This window comes from Erinaceus europaeus, chromosome 6, assembly GCF_950295315.1.
Source record: "Erinaceus europaeus chromosome 6, mEriEur2.1, whole genome shotgun sequence".
NCBI lineage: Eukaryota > Metazoa > Chordata > Mammalia > Eulipotyphla > Erinaceidae > Erinaceus > Erinaceus europaeus.
Genome location: NC_080167.1, coordinates 14,816,630 through 14,829,698, shown reverse-complemented (window position 1 = coordinate 14,829,698; position 13,069 = coordinate 14,816,630). Strand labels below are relative to the sequence as shown.

General features: G+C 46.3%; 1 protein-coding gene across 5 annotated transcripts in view; it reads left to right on the top strand.

Moving 5' to 3' along the window:
- Positions 1-13,069, top strand: part of CAMKK2 (calcium/calmodulin dependent protein kinase kinase 2) — a 61,962-nt gene that overhangs the window by 12,608 nt on the left and 36,285 nt on the right. For all 5 annotated transcript variants that reach the window (XM_060193114.1, XM_060193112.1, XM_060193113.1 and 2 more), the window contains exons 2-3: positions 1,291-1,385; positions 7,287-7,804. In XM_060193114.1, coding sequence (XP_060049097.1) covers positions 7,316-7,804 — 489 coding nt within the window. In that variant the 5' untranslated portion in view covers positions 1,291-1,385; positions 7,287-7,315. The remainder of the gene's footprint in view (positions 1-1,290; positions 1,386-7,286; positions 7,805-13,069) is intronic.

Genomic DNA, 13,069 nt, shown 5'->3' with positions numbered 1-13,069 from the left:
TTTGCTCCCCCACCCTCCCACCCCACCCCTTTGGTGCAGACAGAATCACTTATGATTCTGAAGTAGGCACTTATGTGCCTACTTCTAAGTAATCTCATTTGTTTATCCAGCCTCATTGTTTTGTTTGTTTACAGCAGGCCCTCTGTAATTACTTCTTGAAAAGATGAGTAGGCATGTGGATCTCCCTGATGACCTTCCTGGGCCTCAGTTTCCCTGTGTGAGACAAGCACGCCTGAGACTCCAGGGCGGGCATCATCCCTGGCCTTGGCAGGCTCCTCATGGCTATTTTGGGCCCCTTTATTGTCCCATTGTGCCTGGGATATTGTGACCTCAGGGCACCCTTGAGTAGGGTATCTCTCTGGTCAGGCATGTCCTACTCTGAGGCTCCTGGGGCTTCTGGGGCTCCCATGGTGCCTCTGCATATGGTGAGCAGGCACAGGTTGGAAACAGCCCCCAGAAAATGAAAATCTGTTTCCTAGAGGCCTGTGCCACTTGGCTTCCTGGCAGAGGAAGGAGCCTTCCCTTCATCCTGGCTCCCAGCCGAGTCCTAGTCCATCTGCTCCGGGAAGGGTCTGGTTTCCGCCCTGTGAGTGGAGAGGGGGTGTGGGGTAGTGGTGAGACCCACAACGGCTGTGGCTTTGCTCGGGTTTCATGCAGAAGCACCCTGATGGGTGCAGGAGGCTCAGGGGACAGACCTCTTGGCATTTGGTCAAACCCAAGCACACTGCCCCCCTGTCCAGCCTTCCCTGAGGGCTTGTGAGGATTAGTGACTCTGGCAGGCAGTCAGCCTCACTTGGCGGCGCAGGCTAAGTCCTCCCTTGGATGTCAGCTCTTGCAGCTTTGCAAACCAGTTTCTTTGTACATTTTTTCCTCCCGGAGAGTGTGAGCTCCTTATAGGGTCTGTGACCCTAAAACCCTTCAGGACTCTTGTAGGGTCTGTAGTGATGATGCTCTGCTGGGTGGAATGGCCAGGCCTGCCACGTAATTGGGTGCCCTTGGACTGAGGTTGTGTTTGTTGAGGCTCTCTTTCCCGAGCCTGGGTCCCCTGTCCCTCCAGCAGAGGCCATTTCTCTTTTCCACTTTCTTCCTGACCTCAAGGGCCAATGCCCAGGCCAGACGCCGCCAGTTTGTCAAGGAGGCTGATTAAAAGCAATTTTGTGGGGGTGGCATGGGTGGCTTGGTGTCCTTGGCCTGGAGTGGAGATCGATAAATAATTGTTTTTATGTTGGCAAGAACAAAATTTCTCCATAAACTTTCTTAGATGGTGCCAGATTAATGTTTTTATTTCAGGAACTTCCAGGGCTCTGGGACACAGACAAGAGCAGGCCCTCTCACTTGGGCATCATTAACTCGTAGGAACATTCTGGAACACAGACAAGCAAGTGGTAAGTGTTGTCAGAGTTTGGGGGCTCCAGCAGGCTGGGCTAGCTTCGCGGCGGTAGAGAGAGATTCACGAACACACGGCTGGGCCGGGAAGCTGTATTTCTTTATTCATGAACAACGATTCATAAACTAACCCAAACTAATCACCACACAGATCTCTCCTGCCTCCTTCTCCTCACACGGCTGCGCCAAGAACTCTGGAACTCTGTAGGGGTTTCCGGGGGCGGGGACAAGCGGCCCGCGAAACTAGCAGGGCTAAACCACAATCTCCTAGAGGTGGGGGGAAGGGGAGCAAACCAATATGAAACATAAGATAGTCAACAGGTATTTGTGACAAGAGTAGCATCCCTCTCCCCATCCACAGCACTGCTCAGCTCTGGTTTATGGTGGTGTTGGGGATTGACCTGGGACCTCCAGGCTTAAGGAATGAAAGTCCTCTGACTAACCACAATGCTATGCCCTCCCTTTTTATAGTGGCATTAAGATTTATTTATTTATTTTTTCAAATGTTTATTTTATGGGGGAGGAGAAAGAAATAGAAAGAGAAAAGGGAACTACTGCATCGCTCTGGCTCACATGATGTGGGGGGTCTAACTCAGGACATCATACTTGAGAGTCCAATGCTTTATCTACTACACTACCTGCCAGGATGCAATAGTTGTGTGTATGTGTGTGTCTGTGTGTGTGTTTGTGTGTACACACTTGAGTGGAGCATTATCACTAGGGCTCCAAGCCTGCATGATTCCACTACTCCTAGTGTACTTTTTTTCTTTTTTTCTTTTAGAAGGTAAGAGACAGAGAGGAGGGAGTCGGGTGGTAGCGCAGTGGGTTAAGTGTACATGGTGCAAATCACAAGGACCGGCTTAAGGATCCTGGTTTGAGCCCCCAGCTCCCCACCTGCAGGGGAGTCACTTCACGGGCAATGAAGCAGGTCTGCAGGTGTCTGTCTTTCTCTCCCTTTCTCTGTCTCCCCCTCCTCTCTCCGTTTCTCTCTGTCCTATCCAACAACATCAATAATAACAATAATAACTACAACAACAATAAAAAACAAGGGCAACAAAAGGGAAAATAAATAAATATTAAAAATTAAAAAAGAAAAAGAAAAGAGAGATACCGTAGCACTCTTGAAACTTCCCCAGTGCAGGTGCTCCTGTATGGTGCTAGGGGCTGAAACCCAGGTCCTGACGCATGGTAGTGTGTGCTCTACTGAATGAGCTGAGAATAGCTTTTTGAGCATTTCGTTGAGTACAGATGTGGTGTGGACTGCTTATTAGTTCATTTAATCCTAAGACTCTGGGGTGAGCTGCAGTGTTACAGATGAGAAAATCATCTGTTTTCCATCTACACCATGCCTCGGCCTCGCGTGAGCTTAATGTGCAGCTTGGCGATACGAGAATCCGGCATGAAGCCCAGCCAGTCTATCTTGGCGTTACTCTCGATCGCACCCTGTCATTTCACGAACATCTCATAAAAACTGCAGCAAAGGTGGGTGCGAGGAATCACATCATTGCAAGACTGGCCAGCTCCTCATGGGGCGTGAGCGCTTCCATACTACAATCATCATCTCTGGCATTATGCTATTCCACTGCAGAATACTGTGCCCCAGTATGGTTCCGTAGCCCCCATGTCCACTTGGTCGATTCCAAATTATATTCCTCCATGAGGATAATTTCTGGAACCATCCGTTCCACCCCGGTTCCATGGCTGCCAGTTCTTAGCAACATCGCCCCGCCAGATATTCGTCGGGATGCGGCATCATCTAAGTTCATTTCCCACGTCTATGCTCGACCGGACCTGCCAATATACGCGGATATCTTTGCCCACCCTGTCCAACATTTGACGTCTCGTCATCCAATCTGGTCTCCTACGCCTACACTGGACTTCTCTGTTCCAGTCTCTTGGAAACAGAGTTGGCAGTCAGCTGAGGTAAAGAACAAACACCTCATCACAGACCCCTGCAAGCGTCAACCCGGCTTTGACCTAGCACATTATGATCGGGCCCTCCTCAATCGCTATCGAACAGGCCATGGCCGGTGTGCCGCTATGTTCCATCGCTGGGGAGCCAGAGACGACCCGAACTGCCCCTGCGGCTACAGACAGACTATGACCCACATAGTCAACGACTGCCACCTCTCCAGATTCAAAGGAGGTCTCGAAACTTGACATCAGGCTCAACCTGACGCTGTTGACTGGCTACGGAAGAAGGACAAACGCTAGAAGAAGAAGATGAGAAAATGAGGCTGCCAGACCATGACACTTGTGCGTGACAAGCCAGGAGGAGAAGAGCCCAGGGAGTAGAACTTCAAGGACCCTGTTTTTCCTTTTCCGTGAGATAAAGCTCATAAAAATAATAGATGCAAAGTAACAACAGTCAGGGCCACAGAGAACATTGAACCTGGGTTGTATTCTTTCACGGCTCAGGAAGCCAAGACCATAGCACAGTTAATGATTTATTTTCCAGGTGAGATAGAGAAACAGGACTTAGGGCCAGCTGCTCCCTCCCTGCCTCCCACCCCATATCACCCAGCAGTGCACCTGATCATCATGATCAGAATTATTGCCTTTCTTTTCAAAATTATTTTTTTAAATAGTTGCTATTTGCACAGGATACAAAAGTAAAAGCAAATACAGGGAAAAGCTAAGCCCCACCCTGCTAGCCAGTTACTTTCTCTTGAGTCTGCAATCAGCCCTGTCCTGTGTACCTTTCCAGAAAAGTGCCAGGACGCATGTGCAGTCCTGAAGGCGTGCAGTGCCTCCCCACTCTGCACCAGCAACATTCGCTGATGCTTTCACTCCATCCACAGAACCGCACCTCTGGGAGGATACGTCGAGGGCTCGCTCAGTTTCAAGGTGGAGAGTCATCTCAAACCACACTTGCAAACTAATTTATACACTATGATCTTTTTAAAATTTATTACTTGTGATTGCTAGGGCTCGCTCAGTTTCAAGGTGGAGGGTCATCTCAAATCACACTTGCAAACTAATTTATACACTATGATCTTTTTAAAATTTAATTTATTACTTGTGATTATTAGTAGGTTACAAGATTGTAAGGTTACAGTGTAAGGTTACATTGTAAGGTTACAGTTCCATACCACATGCACCACCTAAATTTAGTTTCTCCACCCTCCCAAAGATAACCACTACAGTTTTCACAAGTCTTAGAAATAGTTTGCTGCTTCTGTCTTTTTCTTCTTCAAGTTTATGTATATCAGATCTCTAGATTCCACATACAGATGACATGGTAGTTGACTTTTATCTTTTTACTTATTTTGCTGAGCACAGTCACCTCCATTTTATCCGTTTTGTCCCAAAGGACACAATATCATCTTTTTGATTGCAGAATATTATTTTTTAAAAATTGTTTTTATTTATTTATTGGATAGAGACAGGTAGAAATCGAGAGGGAAGGGGATGATAGGGAGGGAGAGAGACACCTGCAGCCCTGCTCCATCACTTGTGAAGCTTTCCCCCTGCAGGTGGGGACCAGGAGATGGAACCTGGGGCCTTGCACATTGTAACATGTGCGCTCAACCAGGTGCGCCCCCACCTGGCCCCTGCAGAATAGTATTTTATGGAAAATATATCTCATAACTTCTTTTTTTTTTTCTTCCAGAGCACTGCTCAGCTCAGGTTTTTGGTGGTGCAGGGGATTGAACCTGGGACTTCAGAACCTCAAGCATGAGAGTCTCTTTACATAACCATTATGCCTGCCCTTCTCATAACTTCTTTAGCCAGTCATCTGTTGATGGACATTTAGGTTGCTTCCACTCTTCAGCTATTGTGAATAATGCAGCTATGAACAGAGGGCTGCTTATGCTCCTTGAATTAGTGTTTCAATGTCCTTTGGATAAATGCCCAAGAGTGGTATTGCTGGATCATAATATAATTCCATTTTCATTTAAATATTATGTTATTTGTAAATAACATAAAACCTGTCATTTAAAAATGTATGGTTTAGTGGCTTTTTTGTTTTCATATTGTTGTACACCTACCTCCTCTCTGGTTCTAGAACTTTCTCATTACCCCAGAGGGAAATCCATACCCATTTGCAGTCACTCACTCCCATTGTCCCATGACCTCCCTAGGTTACTACTAGTTTCTGTATCTCTGTGGATTTGCCTGTTGTAGAGATTTGATTTTATTTTTATTGAGAAGTTAATGGTTTACAGTGTAGTCTTTTTTTTCTCACCAGTCTTGTCACCAAAGGTCTGTGTCTGCATATACACAGTGGAATACTACTCAGCTATTGAAAATGGTGAATTTACCTTCTTCACCTTATCTTCGATAGAGCTTGAAGGAATCATGTGAAGTGAGATAAGTCAGAAAGAGAAGAATGAATATAGGATGATCTCACTCAGAGAATTTGAAAAATACTACTACCATGACATCACCCTGCCTTCCCTGGGCAGACAACCTCACCAAGGTGTCCTGGAACCCCGCCTCCCTAGAGCCCTTACCCCACTAGGGAAAGGTAGAGGCAGGCTAGGGGTATAGATCGACATGTCAATGCCCAGGTCCAGCAGAGAAGCAATTACAGAAGCCAAACCTCTGACCTTACGCCCCATAGAGATATTTAATCCATATTCCTAGAGAGATAAAGAACAGGGAAGCTTCCAATGGTGGAACATGGGACTCTGGTGGTGGGAATTGTATGAATTGTACCCCACTTATTCCACAATCTTGTCGACCATTATTAAACCACTAATAATAATAATAATAATAAAAGAAGTTGAAAAAATAAGAAAACACAAAGCAGAACTTGGACTGGAGTTGGTATATTGCACCAAAGTGAAACTCTGGGGGAGGGCGGAGGATTCAGGTCCTGGGACATGATGGCAGAGAAGGACCTAGTGGGGGTTGTATTGTTACGTGGAAAACTAGGAAATGTTATACATGTGCAAACTATTGTATTTTACTGTTGACTATAAACCATTAATTCCCCAATAAGGAAATTTAAAAAAGAAAAATAAGAAAACACAAAGCAGAACTTGGGGGGCCAGGTGGTGGCGCACCTGTTTAAGTGCACACATTATAGTGTGCAAGGATCCAGGTTCAAGGCCCTGGTCCCCACCTGCAGGGGGAAAGCTTCATGAGTGGTGAAACAGGGCTGCAGGTGTCTGTCTGTCAATTTCCCTCTCTACCTTCCCCTTCCTCCCTGCTCAATTTCTCTTGGCTCTATCCAATACCAAGTAAATTTAAAAAAGGAAGAAAGAAAGAGGAAGAAAGAGTGAAAAAAGAAAAAAAAAAAGGCAGAACTTGGACCAGGTTTGGTGTATTGCACCAAAGTAAAAAAAGACTCTGTGGGTGGTGGGGAGGGTTCAGATCCTAGACCATAATGGTAGAGAAGGACCTAGAGGGGGTTGAACTGTTATATGGAAAACTGAGAAGTGTTACACATGCACAAACAACTGCATTTTACTGTTGACTGTGAACCATTAACCCCCCCATAAAGAAAAAAAAATTAGAAGTAAAAATAATAAAAAACAAACAAAATAAGGAAGTGTGTAATAAGCTCTTGGATATAGACTCACAGATCACACCATAACTTATTTTGTGTGTGTGGAACCAGGGTGTCCTGCATATACAGTTTTACTCCTCTGGGCTGCTTTTTAAAATTTTTTTATAGAAAGATGAGTGAGAAAGACAGGCATCCTAGCTTTTCCCCAGTGCCATGGTAGCTCCCGTGTGGTACTGGGACAAACTTGGGCTACACTAGTTATGGCGGCACCTAGCCAGTGAGCTGTTTCTCTGGCTCACACATCATGGTTTCCAAGATATTTTTAGGCTGTCAACCCCAGGCAGGGAAGAGGCGGCACCAGCCCCGGCCAGCAGGGGGCGCTGCTCCCTTGGCCCTTACCCCTTCCTTGGGCTGCAGTGTCTGAACCTTCCTCTCTCCGTAGGTGCCCATGGGAGTGCCCAGGCGTATTGGATGAGGTTTGGTGCGTGCACCATGTCATCATGCATCTCTGACCAGCCCAGCAGTGAGCGGACCGCCCCCCAGAATGAGCTGGGGGGCGGGGGTGACAGCAGTAGCAGCAGCGAAAGCCAGAGGCCCTGCGAGGCCCTGCGGGGCCTTTCGTCCCTGAGCATCCGCCTGGGCATGGATTCCTTCATTGTGGTCACTGAGTGTGAGCCGGGTTGTGCTGTGGACCACGGGCTGGCCCGGGACCAACCCCTGGAGGCTGATGGCCCAGAGATCCCTCTGGATGATTCCTTTGATATCACCCTTGATGTTTCTGGGTTCCGGGCCCCCTTCGCCAGTCGCAAGCTCTCTCTGCAGGAGCAGGCCCAGCTGGATGCTAATGAACGTGGGCCTCCGTCCCTGCCCTATTCGCCTGTTGGCTCCCCGCAATCTTCACCTCGGCTTCCCCGGCGGCCCACGGTGGAGTCCCACCATGTCTCCATCTCTGGGATGCAGGTATGTGAGCAGGTGGCCTTCCTGCACCCAAAGTTGATTTGGGAGCTGACCCCAGGAAATTGGGAATGGTAGGTTAGCACCATGGACAACAGGGTCTCCATCCCTGGGGAGCAATTGAAAGAGAGCCTCAGAGTGACCCTACCTGAGGTGCAGGTGCTGCTAGTTGGCTGGTTTGCTGGGGGTTCTGAAATGGGGGTGACAGGTCACCAAGGGGCCTCACCATCTGTTAATAGCACCCTGGCTCAATTGCCTAGCACTGTCCCCAGCTTCTTTTGTTCATGACTTCTGTGATCCTCACAAAGGACATATGGGTGGTAGGTGAGAACTTGAACCCTGGCAGGGTTGACAGAACCCTGTGTGGTTTGCCCGTCTCTTCCTTTTTTATTACTGATGCACACAGCTCCAGTCTCCCCACATTATATTCCTCAGACACCCTAACCTGCACCCTTTGCTTGGAGAACAAATACACACACACACACACACACACACACACACTCACTCTCACACTCTCCCTCCCACTCCCACCCTGTAGAGCCATTGCCATTTGACATCCAAGTCTCAACTCAGATGTCACCTCTTCCAAAGTGTCTCTTGGGCCGCCTTCTCCATGAAATCCTCAGCCCCAAGCCCATGGTTGCCCTGTTACCTTTCCTTCACAGTCTTTGTAATATCTGATTATCTTGTTTATTTCCTGTCTCTCTCCAGCTAGGTAGTAAGCTCCATAGGGCAGACCTGTCCCCCATTGTGTCCTCAGCACTTGGCACATAGTAGGAACTTGAAAATATTTGAAGGAGGGTGGAGATAGCACGAGGGCTTTCATGCCTGAGGCCCTCTAGTCCCAGATTCAATCCTTAGCACCACCATAAGCCAGAGCTGAACTTTCTGTGGTAAAAAAAAAAAGAAAATATTTGAAGAAGTGAGTAAATTTAGTTGAGAGGAGATGACTTTGTAAGGGAAAGTATTTAACTACATTTTGAGGACTAGGTGGAACTTTCATAACTAGAGCTGGGCACACAGTTAACTATAGGGGGAGAATATTGTATGATAAAGGCCCAGATACAGATGTGGAGGGTAGGGTGTCCAGGGGCCTATAATAGTGTGACTATAGCTACAGGGTTTATATCAGTAAGGCTGGAATCTGCTTAAATAAATAGGGATGCCACCTTCTTTCAACAGTGACTTCAATACAACAAGGTAGCTCTATCATGTAAAATAAATTAGAGTTATACTTTAGGGAGTGGTATAACAGTTTGATTATTGCTTTTGCTATTAAAACCATATGTTCTCAAAAATTACTACTGTGACTCAAGGCTTTTTTTTTTTTGCCTCCAGGGTTATTGCTGAGGCTTGGTGTAGGCACTACAAATCCACTGCTCCTAGTGGCCATTTTTTTCCTCTTTGGAATAGGGAAGAGAGAAATTGAGAGAGGAGGAGAAGACGCTAGAAAGGAGAAGAGAAAGATAGACACCTGCAGACCTGCATTACAGCGACCCTCTGCAGGTGGGGAGGCGAGGACTTGAACTGGGATCCTTGCACGGGTCTTTGTGCTTCGTACTATGGTGCTCTTAACCTAGTGAGCTACTGCCTGGCCCCCATGACTCAAGTCTTCATAGCTTCATTCTAGGCAAGAACAGAAAAGGGAAGAAGGGAAAAAAGAATTTGCCTCCTAAGTTATTCCTTTTTCCTGGAAGGTCTACCCAACAATTTCTGCCTATCTCCTACTAGCTAGTACAGTCACATGACTACTTCCAGATGTAAGAGAGGCTGGAAATGGAAATTCCCAACCTGAGGTATTGCCACCCAGAGTTCTGCTCACAAGGAAAATGAGCTGATATTTGGTGGGCAACAAGGAGACTCTACTGAGATTAAAGCTGTTGTAGAGGGATCTTGGAGGACCAGCGCTGAGTTGAGACTTGACTCTGGCAACATCATAGGCTAAGGTGGGAAGGGCAGACTCTCAGAAAGTGAATTCATCACCAAATGAGGGTTGGATTAGGAGGAATTCACCTGTCTGCCTACTTCTCACCTTTACCGGTCACATCTCTCCAGGGCTCAGGGAAATAAAAGTCACATTTTAGGTAAATAAGTTAAAATGGGCTCTGTGAGCCTAGGAGAGCTAGTTAGCAGGTCACAGGCCCAGGCCTGCACTGGAAGTTGAGTAATGACTTAGTTTGACACCATTTATGCCTCCCTAGACTCTTCTCTCCCCCAACAACAATCAATTTTCTTTCTCTCTTCCTTTATTGGATAGATACAGGGAGAAATTGAGAAAGGGGAGATAGAGAGAAAGAGAAAGAGACACCTGGAGCACTATTTTACTACTTGTGAGGCTTCCATCCTGCAGCTGAGGAATGGGGCTTGAACCTGGGTATTTGTACATTGTAACATATGCACTCAACTGGGTGCACCACTGCCGGACCCTTTTTACAAGAGGAGTACTCAGTTCTGATTTGTGATGGTGTTGGGTATTGAACCTGGGACTTTCATGCCACAGGCACGATTATCTCTTACACAGATTTCTGTGCTATCTCCACATCCCAGTATTCTACTTACTACAGGTGCATGCTGATATTCATTTATATAGAAAAGTCTGGAAATTTATATAGCAGGCTGAGGTCAAAGTTCAGGAAGGGCTGTGCTTGGGGCCGTGAGTTCCAGGGAAATGTTGGGCTTATCTGTAACAATTGAAGTCTTGTTTTTGCTCATGTTTATTTTCCCAGTTTCATTTGTTTGATCTAACATTTCCGCCTTGGCTATATTGAAATGTAGTTGAGGCAGATTAATGGTACATGTTTCTTTCTTGCTTACTTTTACTTATTTTTTTTCCCCTGTGGAACCAGGCAGGGCCTCATACATGTGTGATTTCAGCACTCTGGGCCACTTTTTCATTCAGGTAGATAGACACCTTCCGAGAGTCCACCCTGTCACAGCGAAGGAGCCTTCTCTGAAGCTCCATTGCCATGGCACCTCCTACCTGATGCTAGGGCCTGAAGCTGGGCTGCACACATGGCAATGCAGTTGGGCTACCCAGTGAGCTGCCTCTCCAGCTCTGGCCCTGCACATATTGCAAGTGTAACACCTACTCACTCCAGTCAGGATCACTGACGTCTCTAGCACACACAACCACACACACCCTGCCTTTCCAAGGGCCTTGCTCTGCTAATCTGTTTTTTTTTTTTGCCTCCAGGGTTATTGCTGGGGCTCAGTGCCTGCACTATGAATCCACTGCTCCTGGAGGCTACCTTTTCCCTTTTGTTGCCCTTGTTGTTTACAGTTGTTATTATTATTGTTGTTACTGCTGTAGTTGTTGGATAGGACAGAGAGAAGTTGAGGGAGGAAGGGAAGACAGGGGGAGAGAAAGATAGACACCTGCAGACCTGCTTTACCACTTGAGAAGCGACTCCTCTGCAGGTGGGGAGCTGGGGGCTTAAACTGGGATCCTTACGCTGGTCCTTGCACTTTACACCACGTGCGCTTAACCTGCTGTGCTACCGCCTGCCCCCCCCCTTAATCAGTGTTAGTTTTCAAGTTCTAGAGTTTTATACAAGTGGAATAAGTTCTATGTATTTATTATCTTAAAGATTTATTTTGGTTGAGACAGAAATTGAGAGGGAAAGGGAAGATAAAAGAGAGGGAGGGAGAGGCACCTGTAGCATTGTTCCACTGGTTGTGAAGCTTCTCACTTGCAGTGGGAGACGGGAGCTTGAGCCCGGGTCCTTGTACATTGTAACATGAGTGTTCTACCAGGTGTACCACCACCTGCCTATACAATTGGAACCATTTCATATGTACTTTTTTTTTTTTTAGTTTTTCTTTAACAGCTTAGTGATTTTGTGATTTCTCTATTTGTTGTGTACTACTAGCTTATTCTCTTTAATTGCTAAATAGTATTGCTTCCACATATTTATCAGTTAAAAAGTGTTTTTCCCCCCAAAATAAAGTTTCATGGGTTGAATCTAGACCCTTGGTGCGTATGTGCTACCACTAAACTACTTCCTCAGCCCAATTTTAAAAAAGACTTTTTAAAAAAATATTTATTTATTCCCTTTTGTTGCCCTAAGACTTTTTTTTTAACACACACACAGAGAAAAAGGGAGAGAGAGATAGATACAGACATGAGAAAAAGTTTCACATGAGAAAGGGAGACAAATTAGAGCACCATTTTAGTAAATATTGTGCCAGGATCAAACTGGAAGCCTTAGATCTGCAAATCCAGTGCTCTACCATTGAGCTCTTTCCTCAGACCCCGGCCCAGCTATATGAGAGAGACACAAAGTACAAGAGATATATCAAAGCATCCATGAAGCTCACTTGGTCCTCCCATGTAGTACCAGGGATAAAACCCAGAGCTTCATGCATGGAAGATAAGTCCTCTACATACTTAGCCACTTCTTGGGCCCCTTTTATTATTATTTTTATTTATAAAATGGAAATACCGACAAGCCCATAGGATAATAGGATAATAAGGGGTATAATTCCATACAGTTCCCATCACCAACACTCCCTATCCCATCCCCTCCCTTGAAAGCTTACCTATTCTTTCTTATTTTGGCCTCCAGGGTTATTGTTGTAACTCAGTGCCTGCACTACAAATCCACTGCTCCTGGATGCTATTTTTTCCCTTTTGTTGCCCTTGTTGTTTATCGTTGTTGTTGTTATTATTGTTATTGTCATTGCTGTTGTTGTGTTGGATAAGACAGAGAGAAATGGAGAGAGGAGGGGAAGACAGAGGGGGAGAGAAAGTTAGACACCTACAGACCTGCTTCACCACTTGTGAAGTGACCCAACTGCAGGTGGTGAGCCAGAGGCTCCAACTGGGATCCTTACACCGGTCCTTGCATTTCACGCCATGTGGGCTTAACCCACTGTGCTACAAACCCCACTGTGCTACAAACCCCAGCTTTCCTATTCTTTATCTCTCTGGGTGTATGGACCCAGGATCATTATGGGGTACAGAAGGTGGAAGGTCTGGCTTCTAAATTGCTTACCCGCTGAACATGGACATTGGTAGGTCGATCCATACTCCCAGCCTGCCTCTCTCTTTCCCTAGTGGGACAGGGCTCTGGGGAGGCAGCGTTCCAGGACACATTGGTGGGATTATCTGCCCAGGGAAGTCAGGTTGACATCATGGTGGCATCTGGAATCTGGTGGCTGAAAAAGAGTTAAGAAATAAAGCAGGACAACTTGTTGACTAATCATGAACCTAAAGGCAAGAATATTGTAAGTGAAGATTTGGAGTCTCCATTTTGGAAAAAGCTAGTAGGT